The sequence below is a fragment of the Pyrus communis genome, chromosome 10 (assembly GCF_041283825.1).
Source record: "Pyrus communis isolate YQ-2024b chromosome 10, ASM4128382v1, whole genome shotgun sequence".
Taxonomy (NCBI): Eukaryota; Viridiplantae; Streptophyta; class Magnoliopsida; order Rosales; family Rosaceae; genus Pyrus; species Pyrus communis.
In genome coordinates this window covers 22,026,475-22,047,400 of record NC_142574.1, presented here as the reverse complement: position 1 = coordinate 22,047,400, position 20,926 = coordinate 22,026,475, and the positions used below count along the sequence as shown (strand labels likewise).

At 37.1% G+C, this 20,926-nt stretch overlaps 5 protein-coding genes across 5 annotated transcripts; 4 read left to right on the top strand and 1 right to left on the bottom strand.

Annotated features, from left to right (window-relative positions):
• The first annotated feature begins 4,604 nt into the window (after positions 1–4,604).
• On the top strand, positions 4,605–6,647 carry LOC137728993 (protein LOW PSII ACCUMULATION 1, chloroplastic). The gene is made up of 4 exons (XM_068467810.2): positions 4,605–4,946; positions 5,473–6,045; positions 6,138–6,188; positions 6,337–6,647. The coding sequence occupies exons 1-4, from the start codon at positions 4,744–4,746 to the stop codon at positions 6,473–6,475; spliced, it is 966 nt and encodes a 321-aa protein (XP_068323911.2). The 5' UTR covers positions 4,605–4,743; the 3' UTR covers positions 6,476–6,647.
• A 578-nt stretch (positions 6,648–7,225) lies between these two features.
• PSAE-2 (photosystem I subunit E-2) lies at positions 7,226–8,615 on the bottom strand. The gene is made up of 3 exons (XM_068467811.2): positions 8,225–8,615; positions 7,556–7,621; positions 7,226–7,466 (listed from the first exon to the last, which is right to left on the bottom strand). Exons 1-3 carry the CDS (start codon positions 8,489–8,491, stop codon positions 7,362–7,364), a joined length of 438 nt encoding a protein of 145 aa, XP_068323912.2. The 5' UTR covers positions 8,492–8,615; the 3' UTR covers positions 7,226–7,361.
• Positions 8,616–9,825: 1,210 nt separating this feature from the next.
• LOC148693716 (uncharacterized) lies at positions 9,826–12,909 on the top strand. The gene is made up of 3 exons (XM_088678743.1): positions 9,826–10,233; positions 12,157–12,258; positions 12,411–12,909. The coding sequence occupies exons 1-3, from the start codon at positions 10,150–10,152 to the stop codon at positions 12,759–12,761; spliced, it is 537 nt and encodes a 178-aa protein (XP_088534869.1). The 5' UTR covers positions 9,826–10,149; the 3' UTR covers positions 12,762–12,909.
• Positions 12,910–13,605: 696 nt separating this feature from the next.
• Positions 13,606–14,088, top strand: LOC137728373 (F-box protein CPR1-like). Its single transcript, XM_068467180.2, has one exon. The coding sequence runs from the start codon at positions 13,606–13,608 to the stop codon at positions 14,086–14,088; it is 483 nt and encodes a 160-aa protein (XP_068323281.2).
• A 2,468-nt stretch (positions 14,089–16,556) lies between these two features.
• Positions 16,557–20,183, top strand: LOC148693715 (uncharacterized). Its single transcript, XM_088677217.1, has 8 exons — positions 16,557–16,806; positions 16,941–17,018; positions 17,137–17,271; positions 17,369–17,440; positions 17,684–17,779; positions 18,077–18,182; positions 18,267–18,324; positions 18,412–20,183. Exons 1-8 carry the CDS (start codon positions 16,674–16,676, stop codon positions 19,573–19,575), a joined length of 1,842 nt encoding a protein of 613 aa, XP_088533343.1. The 5' UTR covers positions 16,557–16,673; the 3' UTR covers positions 19,576–20,183.
• Positions 20,184–20,926: the final 743 nt, after the last annotated feature.

Genomic DNA, 20,926 nt, shown 5'->3' with positions numbered 1-20,926 from the left:
TGAACCGGAACCCCACCTGTCACCTCCCTTGACAAAGTCCCAACGTTCTCCAACTGGAGGCATCAAAAAGTCAGTTTCAATGGTACCTTGAGCATATGAAAGATAACACCAACTAACCTTCGGTTTAGCGGGAGTTGTCTCCACTTATGCAGGTCCCAAAACTCACATAGAGAGGGAAGACAATGTACTCAATGTAAAACTTTAGAACACTAGGGTTTTCAACTCAGTTGCATACCCATATAATGATGGGTTGCAGTATATTTATACACATCAATTTCAGATTACAAGTAGGGTTTTGAATACCATATTTACACAGAGATCTTTGAATTCAAAATACAAAATCACAACAAACTTATCTTTGAGCTATTCAAACTAAAACCTAACCTAGCAATCTTATCCTTTGAAGAGTTTGTTTCGGAGCTGAGTTTCTGATAAGATTGATTCGGTTTAACATCCCCCCACAAGCTGACAGGTTGAGCAACCACTGGAAGCTTGGAAACTAACAATTTGAAACATGAAGAAGATAAGACCCTTTGTGAACCAATCGGCAATCTGGCCTTGGGAACAATTAAAATGAACCAAAAGTTGTCTGCATACCACCTTTTCTTGTACATAATGGTAATCCACTTCCAAGTGTTTTGTTCGTGTGTGGAAAACAGGATTGGAAGCCAAAGCAATCGATGAAACATTGTCACACCAAATCTACGGCCAATGAAGATAAATATGAAGATCTTGAAACAAGCTGCCTAACCATGATAATTTAGATGCAGTATAAGCAAGTTGCCTATCCTCAGCCTCTATACTGGACCTTGAAACAGTCTTTTGTTTCTTTGAACTCCACGAAATCAAATTTGTTCCCAAATAGATACAGAAACCACCAGTTGAATGATGAGTATCCAGATTTCCTGCATAATCAGCATCAGAGAAAGCATTTAATCGAACATTGCTAGGTTTATAGACAAGACCATGATCATACGTGGCCTTTAAATAACGCAAGATCCTCTTAACCGCCATCCAATGTGTAGTCCGAGGCATATGCATGAACTGGCAAACCTGGTTCACAGTATAAGAAAGATCAGGCCTGCTAATCGTCAAATATTGCAACGCTCCAACAACCATTCGATATTGCTCTGGATTCGAATAAGGTTCACCATCATATTGACCTAGCTTATGTCCCGTAGGCACAAGAGTGGAAATAGGTTTTACATCAATAAACTTTGTGCGCTCCAGCAGATCCAATGCATACTTGGACTATGTAAGATGCATATTCTGCCCAGAATAAGTAACCTCGACACCAAAAAATAACTTAAAGGAACTAAGTCCTTAATAGAAAACAAAGTGCCGAGCTTCGTGATCAACCATTGCATTTGTTTATCATTATTGGTTGTAAGAAGAATATCATTCACGTAAATAAGTATAATCAAGTAAACTCCTCGTTGATTAAACACGAACAATGAATAATTACATAACAATTCTTCAAACCCAAGTTGAAGGAGAAAATCCAAGAATCTTCAAAACCAGGTTCTGGGAGCCTGTTTTAAACCATACAAACTGCGTTGCAATTTACACACATAATTGGGATATTGTTGATCAAGAAAACCTGGCGGTTGTTTCATGTACACATCCTCATCCAAATAGCCATGCAAGAACGCATTCTGTACATCTAACTGTCTCACACTCCACTTCTTTGATACGGCAAGACTCAAAACAAGTCAAATGGTGCTATGCTTCACGACTGGACTAAACGTTTCATTATAATCCACTCTGGATTGCTGATGATAACCATTAGACTGTAGGGCTTAACACCATGTACAACTTTAGAACACTAGGGTTTTCAGCTCAGTTGCATACTCATATAATGATGGGTTGCAATATATTTATACACATCAATTTCAAATTACAAGTAGGGTTTTGAATACCCTATTTACACGGAGATCTTTGAATTCAAAATACAAAATCACAACAGACTTATCTTTGAGCTATTCAAACTAAAACCTGACCTAGCAATCTTATCCTTTGAAGAGTTTGTTTCAGAGCTGAGTTTCTGATAAGATTGACTCGGTTTAACACTCAATACATACTTGATAGAAAAAGATTGGGAAAAAAATGTTGGACATAAAAAAGTAAATATGAAACTTGTAGTTTGATCATATATAAAAATGGGGTACATTGGTATCATGATTGTACGCATTATTTGGACCTTATGAAGTGATAAAACAACAAACTATAGCAACAGTAAATGCGAAGTGGAAGATAATCCAGGGAAACCTCCGCAATTATTCAACTCTCCCAACACTATTTGCTCAACTTCGTCCCATGTTTTTGCCGTCTTGAGTTCGTACCAGATGCTAAAAATAGCTCCCAATACATTCTATTCGTGCAGAATACAGTAGCACCTACACAGACCAAACCATCCAAAATAAATTCAACCACCGCCATTGTTTGGGCAACAATTTGCACGGAAGTGGATAAAACATAAACATCAATGCTTGACAGAACAATGACCAACTAACGACACTGATACGAAACATGAACAAAGATTGGATGTAAGAGCTTAAAATATAAGATTGGATTGGCAAATTTGACTGCTCATATTCAGAATGTAATTTTCATTTTTAAACCAATAGATGGCAAAGGGGCTGGAAAATTCACTCAATAGATGGCAAAAAATCAAAGGACCGAACATCGACATCATAACTCATTTTGATTTCTTGAAATTAAAAGAAGGTATATCTAAGCATAATGATAGGGATTTTACCATAACTGCAAACGGGTTAAAAACTCCTATATTACTTGCAAGAATGACAAGGATATTGTAGTATAAACGGTTCTCGTAAGGTCGTTGGGATTATTAAATAAATCAAAGCAAATCAAATTCCAATTAATTATTGTTAAGCAGAAAGTTGAGATGATTGATTTTTACGACCTAATTTAATAAAAAGAATTTAATTAATAAAAGAAACTAATATGCACTATTAAAGATGAAGAAAAAGGAAACAGTTTTGTAGAAATCAAATTAAAGAAAGCACTAGGGTTCCACCATCATCTAGCAATCCTATGTATTTTTACCAATGACTTATGATCTACACATGCCACTTTTAAGGTTAGGTATTCCTAATTTATATTCTACTTGGAACCTCTAACATAGAACGTATATCTAACATGCAACCCGTCCGGACGTTCGGATCAAATCTGAACATGAAAGCCTCAAATCTCCTCCAAATCCGGCCCAAAATAGCTTGTTTTAAAGATCAGGACGTTCTGAACACATCTCCAGAAGGCCACGAACCCATTTGAGGTCATCTTGGGCTCCAGAAACACTATTCAAGCCCAAAACGTCAATATTCCAGCACCGCGCAACGCTCCTTTATTTTATCGCCAGAAAATAACCATTTGGTGGAAAAATCTGATATTTTGACCCGATGAATTTAAGTGACTCACAAACGTCCTCCAATTAGAATTACTCCAGAATTCGTCCATTTGATTATGTTTTGCTCCAGAGGAAGTTGAAAGTCCGATATTGAAAATACAATTCAAAGTATCAAAATTCTTCCAAAATATTAACCAAAATATACTAAGAATAGGGTAAAATACATAATATAAAATCTACTCATCACATAACAACTCCCCCATCGCATTTCTTCTATAACTTGGAATCAAAGCTTGAAGCTAGAAGGATTGTATGAGAAATCAATTAGAACCCTGTAACAATTTCATAGATTTCGAACCCAAAACAACAAAATCAATGAGAATAATAATTTCACGATTTACAAAACAAAATCGAAGAAATAGATCGTCAGATTTGGAATTTACCAAACTAGGAGCAAGACGAGGACAAGCAAGAGCAGGACGAGCGAGGAGGACGACCAAGAATGATGAACGAGCAACGCTCTTGAAGACGGGCTTAGCAATGCTGTGATAATTGGGGTTCCTCGCTAAGACCTTTTAGCGAAGGGGTTAGTCGGAGCGAGTACCGGCTAATCCCATTAAATTTTATCCTAATGTCTAACAAACACTATACAACACTAATAAGTACCGGTTTGGTCTTATATATATATATATATATATATATATATATATATATATAAGTGGGTATAAAAAAAATGCTGAGCTCAAAAAGGTATTTGGAAAACACTTAAAAACAACTTATTTTCACAATTTTGGGTGAACAAAGCTGAAAACATGAATCAACAAAAATGAGCTTATTCTCACAGCACAGCAGAAACAGTTTTTTTTCAAAGTACAGCAATACCAAACCAACACTAAGTAGTCCAATCAGTCCAATAAAATTTATTGAGCTGAAACAAACACACCCTATGGTGTCAAAGTCATGCAACTAAACAGTGAAATTTTTTTTTTTAACAAACGATATTATCTACGCTAGTGGGGAGGGGATAGACTTAGCCTCATAATGGGCTAGCAATAATATAGTTCAAATTTACCTTTGACGAGAATCGAACTTAAATCATTTTACTTACAAGTAAAGATAAATATCATTAGATCGTAATTTTAGCTAAAGAGGAAGCTTTTCTGGTCCCTCAGAAACAAATAAAAATAAATAAATAGAAAATATAAATAAATAAATAAAAGGAAAAATCAAGTGAGAGAATAAGACTGGCTTTTATTACCACCATTTGGGTTGTGGGGAGGTGGCAGTATTGTGTTCATCCAAATATGGCCTCCCAAGAAACCATTGCCAAACTCTATAAAGCAACAAAAGAACTCTGAACTCAAGCGGTGTCCATGGCTTCTGTGGCAAATTCTCCCTTCTACATTCTCAAACCTCTAAACCACACTCACTACAAACCCAGCAGTGGAATCTCAACCACCCTCTGGTCATTCTCTTGTAGCAATGCACAATTTCTCGCTCTGCAGACCTCAAAGCACAAGTCTTCAACCATCACATGCTTTGCAACTGATAAGCAAACTACTTCTACTGAAATCAGGTCTGCCCTTTTCCAGTATTTTGAGAATGATTGTTTTGCATGATTGGTTTAAGAAAAGTCTGCACATATAGAATCGGTTACAAACTTTCTATTTAAAAATAAAATTAGAAATACTAAACCGGCAATAAACCGTATAGATAACAAGGTTTAGTGTCCCGTTATTATTTATTTAGCATCCTCTCAATTCTATTTTCGATTAAGTTTATAACCGGTGTTATATGCGCATATTTTGGGGAACTATGGTGGAAGTTTAAATTGTCCAAGAAAACATTACTACTCTATGCGCTTCAATTTAGAACCAGTTCCATTCACAGTACAAATAGATGGATAATTGATAAATTCTATCTATTTGTACTGTGAATGGAGCTAGTTCTAAATTGAAGTGCATTGAGCAGTAATGGGGTTCTTTCAAATTTCCAAACATCTTTGCTGACTTGGGTTCTTTGCATTCCAATGCCTTGTGCTATATCAGCTTCTGTTTTACACATTAGGCTTCCTTGTAATCATAGGTTTGTTTGTTCCTCAGCTCCACAGCCAGGATTAGGAGTGAAGTTCTCACTCCCTTTCGCTCCGTTCGAATGTTTTTCTACCTTGCTTTCATTGCAAGTGGTGGTTTAGGAGGATTAATAGCAACCACACGGTTAATTGCAGCACTAACAAATCCATCAAGAGCACTCGACGCCCCCGAAATTGCAAAGGGTCTTGGCATAGACCTTGGAGCAGTGTCTCTCTTTGCATTCTTGTATTTGAGGGAGAACAAGGCCAAGAATGCACAGATTGCTAGGCTCTCTCGAGAGGAAAATCTTTCAAATCTCAAGCTTCGTGTTTCTGAAAAGAAGGTCATTCCTGTTAGCTCTTTGAGAGGGATTGCTCGGCTTGTAATATGCGCTGGCCCTGCATCGTTCATCACAGAATCGTTCAATCGAAGTGAGCCTTTCACTGAAGGGCTTGTGGAAAGAGGAGTGCTTGTTGTGCCCTTGGCTACGGATGGAAACGTGCCTAGTTTTGAGTTTGAAGAAAGTGAAGAGGCTAAGGATATTACTACGAAGAGGAAAAGACTCTGGCAGCTAACTCCAATTTATGTTACTGAATGGACCAAGTAAGTAAACCTTTTGCAAAACAAAATGATTTAATCATTTCAAGTTCTTATTCTCTCTTCAGACACGCTCATTTTTTCGTTGGAAATTGCAGCTGGTTGGACGAACAAAAGAATCTGGCCGGTGTCACCTCTGACTATCCCGTGTAAGCATTTCTTCCATGATTGCTTCTGTCTTTAATTCCACTAGGCAAATTGCCTTATGCCTAATCTATTATATTACGACAGTTTGCCTGGTGGAATTAACATAAGATCACTTCGTCAGTAATTCTACATCATTTTCTTTGTTTGCAGATATATATCTCTTCGCCTGGATGGTCGTGTTCGTGGCAGTGGCGTTGGTTACCCACCTTGGAATGCTTTCGTTGCACAGTTACCACCTGTAAAGGGAATGTGGTCTGGTCTTCTCGACGGGTTTGATGGAAGAGTTTAAGAAAATATTTTTTGTTTGTATAGATTAAATTCTACTTGGATTAGCTGAAATGCTATGAGATAAGTTAGTTTCTAGTCATTCATTACTTGTCATGACCCTGCAATTTGGTGAGAATATTGTGATTTTATGTGCATTTAAAGGCATGCATATCAACATTTCGGGTATCTGCTAACTCTCTTGTATTATTGGGTGCTTAACCACATGGTTTTTCGTTTCGACCAAACACGTAAAACATACTTTCTCTGGTGCCAACAAGGGTTTGCAGATTCTGAGACGTAAAGTACTTAAACACTTATGCATGAGTAAACAGGTCCTGCCTGTGCCTATTGGGAACTGGAAATCATCTTTGGAACTGCTTTCGACTTCTACCTGGATAATGGAAAAGGGAAGTTACTTCCGCACAACCTTTTCTCTCTTTACACACCCCTATTTACTTATGGTCTTTGGATTGAATAACGGAAGGAGAATCGACAGAAATAAACTAAACACTGCATAAGATTAAAAGAGGTTTCTAATGATTTACCGCGGAAAGATACCAATATGATACACCGCTTCCCTTTCTATCATAAGATAAAGATACACTGACAAAGAGAGAAGCAGTGTACGGCTCCCGTGTATGAAACCAGTATAGGATAATTTACAGCGTATAGATGCATGAAACCGGCATATGAATCCGGTGCATGAAACCGGTGTATAAATACGGTATATACTATGAGTTTATATCGATCTATTCGTATTTTGAGCAAGCAGTGATAGAAAATAACTAAGAAAAGGTGGAAGAAGAAATTTAGAGTATGATACACAAATAAAGGGCACCAACAAGTAAGGAACAAACTGAGAGAAGGACAATTTAATTAAGATTACAATTTACAGTGCCACTACAAACTCATTTAACTTCTTCAATCTCGTCCAATGCATAGTTATTCGTGGACACATTGGCATAGTTAACTTTGTTGAATCGGACCACGACAGGGTAACGGGTATTCGGATCCTGCAAAATAGATATCCACATTTAAGTACTCCATTTTCTTTTTCAAGTTCATTTTTATTGAGAGAGAGAGAGAGAGAGAGCTGTCAGACCTGATCCACGGCCACAACAGATCCAATGCCTTTGAACCAGTAGGATTCCCTCCTAAGAATCTTCACCTGTGAAAGAAAGTATAGAGTTATGATTCAAAAAGAAAAAAAAAAAAAACACTATGGAGCCAAGTGAAATAGTCAAACTGGTCAACGTTTCAATATTTATCCTCAATTCAATTCTTTTCGTTCTAATGCCAGATTAGTAAATGAGCCAATTTTTTGTGTATTCAATTGGTTGTGTATTAAAACCAAACACAAAACCATTTGTTGAAAAATTCATACTCAAGAACATATAATAAGGTCTCTTGTGGCTCGACCTGAGTTGGACTATTTCTATCAAATTAGACTAACGAACACTTGGGACCTCTTACTCACTATGGACTAACTGAGCTCTTTACAAGTTTTTAGCGATATATTTTGTGTAATGTAATATTGGAGGAGTGACAATTTAAACAAAGGATTTCAAGTGCGAGGATAACACCTTTAATGATTTAAGCTACAAGCCTTTCAAATTCACAATTAGTGTTTTTTAAATCCCTACTTTTTTTCTAGGTTATTTGGTTTTGATTTTTCTATTCAGCAATTCTACAAACCAATTGACAATTTACTCACAACAATACTTGAAAAAGAACACTAATTTATTTCTATTATTTTTTCACATGAACTAACCTTAGTGCCTCTCTTGGGTCCAATTGGTGGTGGCTTAGGCTTAGGGGTAGCTGCCCCCTCTGGTGCAGTCGTGGTGGCGCCCGGCGGCGCAGCCGCTTCTTCAGCTGCCCTGATCACAAACCTGGCATTACTTCTGGTGTTGGTGTTGGGTTTTGAAGAGAAAAACAGCATGCTACTCCGGCTGGAAGCTGAGCCTGCGTTGGTGGTTGCAACATTTGGTGCTACCACAAAGCCTGAGGCAGCTGATGCCATGCCACAGCCAGCCATGTGAGATTTCTGTGTTGCTGTTGGTCACTCTAGCTCTCTGTGTGCTAGCTTGTGCTGAGATTGTGGCAGAAGTTAATGGATATAAAATTAAGACCAGAGGCTTTGAATGAACTGAGTTTGTGTTGCTACTGAGGACGACAGAATTATCTGATCCTGGCAACGCGAGATAATTCGTTGCCTCCACTAGGGTGATGACACGTGTGCACCATATCCTTTTTGTTTGGATAATATGTGATTACATGTCATATTTGATTATGGACTTGCTGAGTGGACAAACCAATATCTTTCTTTTTCTTCCCGTGAAATTCTTCTAATAATAATGAAATTGAATTTCAGAAAAAAAAAAAAAAATCTAAAAAATAATTCATTAACTGAAAAATCTGCTTTATTCATATAGATGTTCCAAACTGTTGTAGTTTTACCAAAACATGATTAAAAAACCAATGCTACTTTGGAAGGAAAAAAAATTGTTTTTAGGTAATTGTCCGTAGCATTCATCCTCATCATATATATCATGTTGGCGCGTGCCGACTTGCTAAATTTGTTATGCATGGTGAGTGTTTTCGGTCTTGGTTCGAGGAACCGCCAGACCTACTGTCTAATCTCTTTCTGCCAGAATGTATTGGTTAGATGTTTTTGTGAGGGGCTGACTTGTTGTCCTTCTCTGTGTTGTGAGTTGTTATCAACCTCTTTTAAACTAATGCTATCGTTGCTCTTCAAAAACAAAAATGGAACACAAAGACTATGAAGAAAATAGGACTTAAGAAAACTTAAAATGTGAATTTGTCTCTTTTTTATTTTATTATATAAATATTATCATGTACAAGATGAAATTAACAATAAAACTAAAATTTATCAATAAACTTACACCTAATAATCAAACTTTTAACATTAAGCAATCTAAGATTGTGATTCGGGTTCAATGAACATTATGAGAAGATCAACAATGAAAAGATTGACCGAGCATTTTCTAATTTTGATATACAGGACTCACAATAAGAAAAGTTTGAGTGAGCACTTTTCTAGTTTTTCTAAAAAAAATATTTTTTATTAAATAACGATGATAGATTAATTAAATATTAATGATAGTTTTAATCAAATATCTACTCGACAAAATCCCTAAAAGGGAACATTTCTACAATTTAAGTTTACGTTTTTTTTTTTTTAAACGATAAATTTTGTTAAATTAAGAAGTAGACGAATTTAAAATTTATTTGAAAGATATTCATTAGTCTAGCCTTCCAATAGCCCAACCATATAGGCCTGGCCCGTTTAACACAGCATTTTATACATCGCCAATATTAAATCAGTGTAACGGCAGCTTCTCTGGAAAATCTAATTTTGGCTCGCTCTGCTTTTCTCTCTCTCGTCTCTACCCCTCACAGATAACACGCAGCTCCCTCTCTATCTCTTTCTCAAGAACCAGCTAAATCCCAGATAAGATTCTTCCTCGTCATCTTTCTTACGTTACTGTCTCGTTCATCCTCTCCAAAAAATGGCGCCACGTGTTTGCCAACCGAGCTCTCTCCTCTTCTCGCCTCGCTTACCATGCTTGCCACCTTGTTCGTATCGAACCCAAAAGGATAAAACGCCCCTCTTTTTGTTGTTGTCGAGCTGCACAGAGTGTGCAGTTTGTTGGGTTGGTCTCATCCTGAGCAATGGCACCACCGAGGACTAAGTATGCGATTCCTGAGGGCTGGGTGATGCAGAAGAGGGTTGAGGGTGATGGGACTGAGGTCGAGGTACTCCAAATTCTATACCCTTTTCACCATCTTTGTAAAATTTGAAGATTTGGATTCGAATTTTATTGTGTTTTTATGGTTATTATCTTTTTAATTTAGTGATGTTACTGTGAGTTTCTTTATGTTGATTGAGTAATGCATGGAAAAAAGACTTTGAACCGCTGTTTTGATAATTCGAGCTGCAGATCTGAAGCTTTCATTGTTCTTTCTTAGAAACAGGTTTTCCAGTGTTGTTAAATCGTTTAATTGACGTAGATGATAGTATTTTCAGTGTTTATGATCAACTTAGAATACAAATTTTTTATTATTTGGGCAGCATGGAATTGTTTTGATCTTTATTTCGATAAAGCGTAAGTACCACGCTTTGTTCAGGAAACTTCTCAGTGTAGAAAGTTTGATACCATAAAGCATGATCATCTCCTTACCCATTGATACGGATTAGGTTATATAAGTTGGAGAATCTTGAGATTGAGTTGCTCATTATTATAGTGTTCATAAGTTAGAACTCGTGGACTTGCACAGATACTTGTGATCTATGAGATATGTGGTCGGATACTAGATCTTGTGGGATCGGTTAATGTTGAAAACATATTTGACAGTACGTGATACAAGTTCGTTGAACATCCTGCTCAGCTTCCTCGTGACCTGTTTTTGATGAATCTAAGTAAAATTGTTTTCGAGTATCTTCAAGTGTTGAATTGCATGCAGCTATTTTATATTTAGTACTATGTGGTACATGATCGCTGAACATTTAGTTCAGTTTTGTCATACCGCATTTAAGATGAATCTAAAGAATGTCTTTTTCCGTAGATGAAATCTAAGGAATGTCCTTTTCCATAGACGAATCTAAGGAATTTTGTAACGCATTTAAGATGAATCTAAGGAATGCCTTTTTCTGTAGATGAAATCTAAGGAATGTCCTTTTCCTTAGATGAATCTAAGGACTTTTGTAACGCATTTAAAAGGATTCTAAGGAATGTCGTAAACTTGTGCATGATTTTTGACCATTCAGTTCAGTTTTTTCATAAGTTTTTTAAGATAATGTAAGGAATATCGTTTACCAAATAGTTGCACGTGTTGAATACTTTTACCGTCAAATTTGAGGAGCTTAATTAATATTGGATGCGTGTTGCCAATAAGCGACACAATATTTTCGGCGATTTTGGAAAATAGCTCATTACAAACAGAAACTTGTTGTTCCCTAACTGTTTTAATGTATAAATAGGTTTGTAATTTTACCATTTGTGTACACTTAATAATCCCTGTTTGTAGGTTTAACATTACCTCTTCTTATTCATGAACTGTTCCAGATTGAGGAAAATCCTAGACTTGTCATTGATGTACCATAGTTCTGAGCCTATCTCAATTATTTGTAGCTGTCATTTGTCTACCATATTTCTGCACCAGTCTTTTTTTTAGTGAAATTTCATTAAAAAGCCTTATCAAACCCTAATGGAAAATTTGATTTAATTACATAAAAGACTTGATCTGCTGGAAGAGAAACAAAATAACATGTAAAACCCTAACAAATGAAGCACTTCAAATATACTTTTCTGAAACTTATGTAATATTTTTTAAGCTGTGAACAAAACTGCTAGCAGGGCAGGTATATGATACTCTACTTTCCCCTTTTACAAAATCTTGAGCCTTAAATATTAAATGATCAACTTCCCTGAAATTTGCTTCAACTCTTTCTTCTTTCCCTGTTTTTTATCTGAATATTTGGATCTTGTAACCATGTTTATTAGATCGTTTGGCTTTTAGCATGCTCAAAGACATCCATGCTACTATGAATATAGTACTAACTGTGAAAGAATTAAATTAAGTAATGCTAGCAAGTCTCAACAATAAATTAAGAAAAACTAGTTGAAACATAAACAAATTTAGGACTGATACTTTTCAATTTATGGCTGGCTCTTGTAGTGCTTCGTCTGTATTGCAACAGGACAAGAATTTTGTACCTATAATGGGATGATGCGGTATGTGCACTATGCTATAGCTAGAGAAGCTTCCATCTACTCACCGGTGAGTTTGAGCTACTTAAATTAGTTTTAGTTTTTATTTTCCTATCAACTATCGTGCATATATCTAGCTGAACTGTGGGTTTCAATGCCTGGAATCCTATTCTTTTTTCTTACTTGTAATTACATGTATTTATCCATCATGTTCTTGTGCAGGATTTCAGTCCACCGAAGAAAGTAGCGAGCTCTAAGCGGGGAAGCAATGCACCGAAGAAAGTAGGGAGCTCTAAGCGGGGAAGCAATGCACCGAAGAAAGTAGCGAGCTCTAAGCAGGGAAGCAATGCACCGAAGGAAGTAGGGAGCTCTAAGCGGGGAAGGAATGCATTGAAGGAAGTAGGGAGCTCTAAGCAGGGAAGCAATCCGAGCTCAAATTTGAAAACAAATTTGAAAATAGATCACAAGCTCTCTCTTAAAAAGAAGAAACCAGTTATTTCAAAACCCGCTAATTTGTTTCTCTCCCCTCTCTCGTCTCTGGTCTACCCCCTAACCAGTGGGGATTGTTTGTAATTTTACATTATTAGTAAGTGACTACCAATTGCGTTTGTTCTGGAATATTTTAGGAAAAACCCAAACGTCCTTTGACTATCTTCTTATATATTAAAACTACCATGGTGAGATTATAAGGTCAATTAATAGCTAGGGTTATCATTTTTCATTTTGTTTCATGCCTATTTTACTCTCAACAGTTTTTTTTTTTTTTTTTTTTTTTTGGGTCAACCATCATTTTTTCTAATTTAATGTTATTTATGTAAAAATTTGATTTTTAACTTAAAAATTATTATATTTGAGTCTTATATATTGGTAATGTGGATGAGTTGATACCGAATGTGTAGATAATGTGGATGAGTTTGATATCGAATATGTAGGTAATGTGAATAGGTTTGATACCGAATGTGTAGTTGTTGTGGTTGGGTTTGATACTGAATGTGGAAGAAGATTCTTTGCACAACCACCTCCGAGCCGAGCCTCCAGCAACCATCGGAGATGAACGACAAACTGAAGAAACAAGGGCACTATGGATTCGATATTAGCTAGATGAACGACAAACTGAAGAAACAAGGGCATGGATTCGATATGAAATAGCTAATGGTGACTATAAACTTGTGGAAGCTAATGGTGACTATAAACTTGTGGAAGTTGTGGAGTTTAGCATGGATCAATGGTCATCCACTAGATCTGTTTGTGGAAATTGTGTATAGGAGGATAGTGTTGTTGCTAGTTATGAAGTGAACGTTTATAGCCTAAAATCCAAGACGTGGAAAGGATCCAAAGCATGCCTCCTTGCGATGGCTTTCGACTTCCTCCATTTCAATCAGTTGCCGTGTGTTTGAACAGTGCCATAAGTTAGGAGATGGATTGTCATTTCGATGACGTTCGTCCAGGAATGATTCTAACTCTTGATCTTGCAAGTGAGAAGTATCGCGAGTTTCCCATCCCAGTTCATGGGGACCAGGATGAGATTTCTTTGTGTTTGCTGGGAAGCTATCTATATATTTGTCATCATAATTTCGAGGTTGCAGGCTTTCAAATTGATGTTTGGATTATGAAGAAATATGGAGTCACGGGATCTTGGCGGAACCCTCTTTGTTCTGTCAAGAAATCTGGTGTGCCTTACATGAACTTTGACTCCCACATCAAACCCTTGGTATTTTCAAAGAACGGTCACACGGTACTATTTGAGATAGACTGCGAGCAGCCTTTTTGGTTTGATTTAGAGAAAAAGAGTGTGAAACAAGTTGAATTTTGTTGTAAGCCTGATGAGTTTGAAGTAATTGTTTGTGAAGGTGGGGGGGCTCGGGGAGCCTTTGTGCTCTTGTCGATGGTGATCCTGTAAATGTTGAAAGAGGCAGCAACACGTGTGTTGGCCTAAGAAGAAGAAACTTCCAATATTGAAGAAGGTATTCCGTTTCATATGGTAGTCAAAGCAACAGAAAAAGATCCGATTTTAATGCTGCTTTCTTTAGACTAGGCTTATTCATCTTTGTATTATTGTATTTCTTTTTTTTTTTTCAACTCATATCATTGATCTATGATAACAGCATTAGTTTTTTAGTTTACAGACTTTGATTCAGTTAAATGTTTATTACCTTACAGACTTTGATCTGTTTTTTGCAAACCTTATTAGGAATTAGAACTTGACCTAGTTTTTGGAAGCCTTGAGATTATAATTGGAAGTTTGCACTAGTACTGGCATTGGAATCCGCATTGGCAATTTAAATCAGTTTTCTTCTTGGGAAATTACCCTAAAGTTCGTGATTTTTGTGCAAATTACCTTAATGTCCATTAATTTTCGACTGATATTTTTTATTGAATTGTGAATAGAGGATCGATGCCTTGGGTTCCAAGCAGTCTAGTCCGTATAAAGTCTTGATCAATCTGTCAATAAAAATCATCCTGGCTTATGCTATCAGTTTTGTTTCTTCATTTTCACAATGAGTAGATTTGTGTTAGGTTTTATGTTTCCGTAAACCTAGTAAAACAATTTGATTTTATTGCTTTGCCGCCGCGTCAAGTACAAGTACAATGTCAGACCTCCGCCCACCGGAGTTGCTCTTTAACATCTTTGTACTGCTAGAAGCCTAGAACCCAAGGATCTTACTCGATACATGCATGCTTCCAAAGCTTGGAGTGCTTCCATCCGCAACCAACACTTCATCCAAGCGCATCACCAACACTCCATCAAAACCAGCTCTTCTCCCACCATTTTACTTAATCGTCCATTTCTTACCTTTGATTGATTTCCGGTGGCGGTGCCTTTGTACGACAATGGTACGTTCGAGACCACCGTGCTGGTTGCAGCTCACCGATTAAAACGCCCTTACTAGCATATTGGGATACTCTGACGGCCTGGTTTGCAATGGCAATTATGCCAAAAAAGATTTTGCTTTGTGGAATCCGTTCATTCAAACCTTCAACAGTCATCTGAGTCGGACAGGGTAAGATTTGTCTATGGATTTGGATATGATTGAGTTAATGCTGACTATAAACTTGTGTAATGGGTTGTTGGGAGTTTTAAAGTAGACTTTTGAAGCCAAAAATCCAACTCCTGAAAAATGATCCAAAGCATGCCTCCTTGCAAAAGCTTTCAATTTCCACTTCAATCAACTGCTGTGTGTTTGAACTTTGAACAACGCTTTAGGTTGGAAGATGGATCGTCCAAAAGATAATTCTACACTCTTATCTTGTCAGTGTGAAATTTTACGCGTTTTCGCATCCCACTGCATGATTATAAACTTATAACAATTCGCTTTAATTTAGAAGATGAATCGTCCAAAATTTTAATATTTTATTTTTGAAAAATCAATTAACGTTTAAGTTAAAAATTTAGGTAAAAGCTCAAACACAATTTCTTAATTTGAAATTCTTAATTTCTCTTTTCTTTTTTTGTTTTTTGGAAAATTTTCCAAAAAAATGAGACAATTTTATTTTAAACACTAGATTACAAAGAGAGGCCCACATACAAAAAGAAACCAGACACACAAAAGGGCCTTCCAACAAGCCCAACAAAGCTCAACAAAAGAGCCCAACACAAGAGACAAAGCAAAAGACGATTCCGGACCCCAGCATCCACCGCCTGCAAAGTTATCTTGATCAACCCAGAACCAAGCCTCCAGCCACCGCCAAATCCAATCGACCAACTGCACAGAACCCATCCACAAAAGTCGTCCTAATCGCCCCGCTTGCTCTGATCTTCCCGATCTCAGCCACAAAGTGGAAGAAGTCCGAGGAACACCCCAAACGAAAGTGCCATCGAAGGCAGACAAAGAGAGGGAGGTGGTGTTGAAAACATCCAAGCCGATGAGTCCACCGGAGCTTTACGCACCCTCTCAAAAGAACGCAAAAATTTGCTTTGAAATATGACTGCAGATCGAATTGAAAGAAGTTGGGGAAGACAGGCTTTGGGTAGAGACTCTTTGGTTGAATCAGGAAGAACTGGGGAGAAAATTAACATAAAAACTAAGAAATAGAAAGCGAGAAGAAAAGCTTGCCCTTGACCCGCGCCACAGCGAAGGCTATCGGCACTGATTTTAGTCGGTGGGGAGATCACTCACACAGAGAAGGTGGAAAAGACTCTCAAAAAGAGAGAAGGAAACTCTCACACGGAGAGAAGTTAATTCTTAATTTCTCTTTAATAAGAAACAAACATTACTTGAGCTTGTTTCACTACTTACAAGACAGAAAAGGAAAAGGGCAAAAAAAATTATTTGCTTAAAAGGAAAAAATTAATTTTTGAAAAATAAAATATGAAAAGCACTATCACGTGCCGATTTGGCGCCTAAATGCTCGTACTCGTAGCTCCACTCGAAACCGCCAATTGCAACGAAAACATTTCAATTCCTCAAACACACAAAAAAACCAAAACCTAGGGCTTCTTTTCAACTCATCAATCGACTTCGCAATTTTATTAGTTAGGGCACAATGAAGCGTAAAATTTCCGATTCCAACCACAAAGATCCGCTTCAAATCCACATTCCATCGCATCGTGGAGGTTTTCATGGGATTCGGAGCTCCGATTCCCGATTCCCCATCGCAACGCCCCCAAGAACAACAGGTTCGTTCCGATTCCTTAACCCAATTTATCAATCACCCAAATAGTTTCGAAATTGTTTAAAAATTTTGACTCTCACAGGGCTAAATTTTTCAAATTCGATAATGCTCGTGTTTCGATTTTGCTTCTGCTTGTAGATACCAGCTGCAAGAAAAGAGTCACATTTACAGATTCGCAGGACGATGAAAATCAGAGACCCCCAAGATGCGAATTTGGTAATGCTATTTTCAAAATGTTACGTCTTTCAAGTTTTCGCCTTTTTTCGTAAGTTGTTATGGGTTAGTTGAAGTTTGTTTGAAAAGTTAATAATCTGATGCAAAGTCTGTGAATCAGCTGACAATGCCAAGACTTCCGAGTACGCCTTCTTCAAGAAATTGAAGGAAGGCGCAGGCCGTAAAGCGCAGTCTTGTTCTGTCCATGAAGAGGTCGACCAAAGAAAGAATTCCAAGTCCAGTGACTGTTCCAGAGGTAATCTTTCAACTCTGAAGTCTCTGAAACCAGTGTATTATGGTTCTAGCCATCTAAATTTGCTCGGTTGGTGTTTGACGAATTACCTGCTGTACAGAGAGGATCAATGTGGTCCGGAATAAGAGAGAGGACACGAGGTCTTCATTTTTCAACGAAAATGCTACACCAGGTAAGTTGGCTCATTCATTTCTCCTACCACTTGGACTTGGTACTTGGTAGTGCATCAAAAGCTCATATTTTCAATGTAAAGAGGTGTAGTTAAAAAATTAATGCAGAAACCGGTGTCCTGTAAGCCTATTTGTACTGCATCAACTTTAAAGGGAAATGTCTGACATGCATATTTTGTGAAGTTAAGCCTGAAACTGCGTACTTCAACCTCGAAGTTACTAGTGCAACTTCTGTTTATGTGTAGAACTAAATATCAAGAGAGCTTGTGCAACCTTGGAGAATGCACATAGGAGACAGAACAATATGGTGGAGGAATGTGACAATTCCTTGAGAAGTAAAGGTAATTTGTATGTGAAACCTCTACAGTTTTTCTTTGTTATGATGATTTGGTGACCAAGGAGATGGAGAGGAAAAGGAAATATGAATCTGATAAATTAATACGCGCTTTCTATTCCAAAATTTCTGTCTAGCCAGTTGTCTCTTTGACCAATACCATCGTATTATGTTTTCCTTTGACTTTTAATTTTTGTAGCTGCAGATCTGATTAGTTAAACCTGAGAATGTTTCGGTATCTTGGTTTCACACTAATAAGTTATTTTGAATCATGCCGGAAACTGAACTTGTTTTGGAGAGACAGAAACTCAAAACAGGTGTGCGGACGTTTTTGATAGGAAGAGACAGAAACTACACCAGTGGGTGGCAGAGACCTCATTTCCTGAAATTGATGAACACTGCTCAAAGGGGTTAGACATATTATGAATCTATGATCAATAAGTTTTTACATTATCTTCATGTCCCCCATTAAGGATGTAATAATATTATCTCAGGTACGATTTTGTTTCTGTGCTCCTCAGTCGGCTGATCCCCAAGTGCAATGAGACCAATGTATCATCTATTAGCTTTTTGTATGGATTATTGGATTTACACTTGTTCATGGTTTCCAATTGGTAAGAAAAGTACTTGCTGTTGCAGGAATTTAAGGATCGTAAGCTTAGGCAACTGGACACCAATGACAAGTCTATGGCACTTCCATCTTATGAGTCAGATATTCAATTCAGGAAACTTCATTCAACACCTACTAGAAACTTTATGGAACTTGAATTTAGCCCTTGCTTGAATGATTCTGTATCATCTTACTGGTCAAAGAGATCAAAAGAGAGGATTTTATGTTCCGATTCTCCAACCAGTTATGCTTACACGAACCATCTCCAGTACAGAGTATGGGAACCTGACCATGAATTATTAGGAGGTACTGCAATTTCATGCACTGAGAGTGATTCACTTTCTCTTCTTCCATTTGAAGAATATGGGTTGCTGACGTCTGGCCATGCCAAAGAGATAGATGTATTCCGTCAGCCAAATGAATATTTGGTCGACAGAGAGCCATGTGTTCCTATGCTGGGTTGGGATTTTGACAGTACAGAAGAAGATAGAAGCTTATCTAACTTACCAACATATAGAACTGAACACCAATCCGCATCCTTTGCCAGTTATTACAACAATGAAATTTTAAGGCATTGTCTTGAAGGCCACGGCGATTTACAATCAGGTTTCCAGCAAATTCCGTTAACCTTGTCATCATGTATACCGAACTTTATTAATCTAGCTGAAGACTGCATTAATGACACTGCATACGAAGTTGGAAGCACCACATTATCTCTCCAAAACAACCATTGGTTTTCCAGCAAAATTATCAATGAGGGGTACTATCTTCCTAATACTGAATCTTTCCTTTCCTCTGGACTTGATTCTGATTTAGGATGGAACTACCTTCCGTTAAGTGGTTCCTCGAGAGAGCATGATTCATCAACTTGTCTAGCTCTACAATTTCCTGAACAGGAAAACTTATCTTCCCGCCTTCTTACTTACCATGATGATAAGTACGAAACATGCTTAGATGACTCAAGTCATCCAAGAAGTCTTACTCATTTCATTGAAGATAATGTTAATGTCCATGAAGACAGCTCAGCCTTTTGCCTCCAAATTCCATTGGACAGAGAGAAGACATGGCCATTGCTGCTTGATAAGCCAAGCTGGGATGAAAGTAACGAAAGAGAGACAAACTTTGCTGATAGCGATGTCAATATTCTTGATAGTAAAGTAAGTTTTCGTCAATGGCTACATTACGATGTATGACAGCAGCAGTTATACTAGTTCATATTTTGGGGCACGGATTTCTTTTATCGCTGCAAGATTGCAGCATTATAAACAGGTACATGTTATTGATTCCATGAATCAAACTTCTGCCTTTCTGATTCTTACGAAATGATCCAGCACCGTAGATTAAATGTATTTTTCGTGTCGTATATTGTGTAGAGAATCATTAGAGATTAAGTGATGGGCAAGTTACTTGAGCAGAGGGACTTAGCAACTTCATACTGTTTCCACTTGAGAAAATGTTAGATTTGCAAGACTTTAGGCAGAAGCAAGTTGATATTGTTCTTCAATGCATGAGTAAGTAAACACATCTCTCAGACATGTAAGGTTCACGTGGGAGTCTCTACTATCATGTGGAACTCTTGTGTGAGTCCAACCACCATAAGAGAGGTGGTAGGTAAATTAATATGAATCTGATATTGTAATATCATCCTACTTTGATGGCATTAACAAAAATTCGTATGATGTAACGACTTATTCTGAATATTGTTAATCATGTGTCTCTCCACTTAAGGTCAATATGTAATATTTTAACATACGTTGTTGTGAATATTGAGAAGAACAGACCCTTTGATTTCTCCTCCCAATCTCTCTTCATCTCTCTCTTCTCCTTACTTCTTATACTTTATCCATTGCTTACACGTCCACTCACGTATTACCACATGTAGATTAGTAATGCTATTTGACGGTGTGAATGTCTAGCACACAAATTTTCTCGAGAGTTATGTATTCCGTATTCTTACTTTGCAGCACTATATTATCAAAGTGGAATTAATGTGGAGTGGGTGCTAATAAGTAGATTTGGTTCCAATGATGCTTCAAAGTAGTTGAAAGTGAATGCACTATTTTTTTCATGACCTTTTGTAATTAAGTAGACTAAGACATAATTCAAATGCAAGATCATCACAAATTAAATAAATGTAGCCGTTGCAGAGGGTCCTCTGGTCCCTTGGATTTTAGCATGCAATTAAGTCATTAGCATATTTGAACGAAAGAGAAAAGATAGAAAATGATGTGTTATCATACGATGATACTTTAAATTGAAAAAAATGGTTCATTTTAATCTTAAAATTCATCATTAATTATGTGATTTAGTCATTGCAAATGATTAAACAATTTCTTTTACTCTCCGGTCCTCGGTCCTTCTTTCTCCACTCCGGAGTATAGACCCGGTTCTTTCGCACAAATGAATTAAGTGCTTGTTTGTAAGTGTTTTTAAAATTAATGTTGGATTTTAAAAGCATTTTAAATGTTATTTGAAAGAAGCACTAGATATGTGCTTTTTGCATAAAACACTTAAAAGTGCTTTTTAGGATCTACTTTGAGTTTT

Bases quoted from the DNA above. Each gene is read 5' to 3' on its own strand.
- LOC137728993 (XM_068467810.2), top strand. From the start codon at position 4,744: ATGGCTTCTGTGGCAAATTCTCCCTTCTACATTCTCAAACCTCTAAAC. The intron at 4,947-5,472 runs GTCTGCCCTTTT...TTTGTTCCTCAG, and splicing joins ACTACTTCTACTGAAATCAG to CTCCACAGCCAGGATTAGGA. The intron at 6,189-6,336 runs GTAAGCATTTCT...CTTTGTTTGCAG, and splicing joins GTCACCTCTGACTATCCCGT to ATATATATCTCTTCGCCTGG.
- PSAE-2 (XM_068467811.2), bottom strand. From the start codon at position 8,491: ATGGCTGGCTGTGGCATGGCATCAGCTGCCTCAGGCTTTGTGGTAGCA. The intron at 7,622-8,224 runs GTTAGTTCATGT...TTTCTTTCACAG, and splicing joins GACCCAAGAGAGGCACTAAG to GTGAAGATTCTTAGGAGGGA. The intron at 7,467-7,555 runs GTCTGACAGCTC...TCTATTTTGCAG, and splicing joins CTGTTGTGGCCGTGGATCAG to GATCCGAATACCCGTTACCC.
- LOC148693716 (XM_088678743.1), top strand. From the start codon at position 10,150: ATGGCACCACCGAGGACTAAGTATGCGATTCCTGAGGGCTGGGTGATG. The intron at 10,234-12,156 runs GTACTCCAAATT...TGGCTCTTGTAG, and splicing joins GTGATGGGACTGAGGTCGAG to TGCTTCGTCTGTATTGCAAC. The intron at 12,259-12,410 runs GTGAGTTTGAGC...GTTCTTGTGCAG, and splicing joins AAGCTTCCATCTACTCACCG to GATTTCAGTCCACCGAAGAA.
- LOC137728373 (XM_068467180.2), top strand. From the start codon at position 13,606: ATGGATTGTCATTTCGATGACGTTCGTCCAGGAATGATTCTAACTCTT.
- LOC148693715 (XM_088677217.1), top strand. From the start codon at position 16,674: ATGAAGCGTAAAATTTCCGATTCCAACCACAAAGATCCGCTTCAAATC. The intron at 17,019-17,136 runs GTAATGCTATTT...TCTGTGAATCAG, and splicing joins ACCCCCAAGATGCGAATTTG to CTGACAATGCCAAGACTTCC. The intron at 18,183-18,266 runs GTTAGACATATT...ATATTATCTCAG, and splicing joins GATGAACACTGCTCAAAGGG to GTACGATTTTGTTTCTGTGC.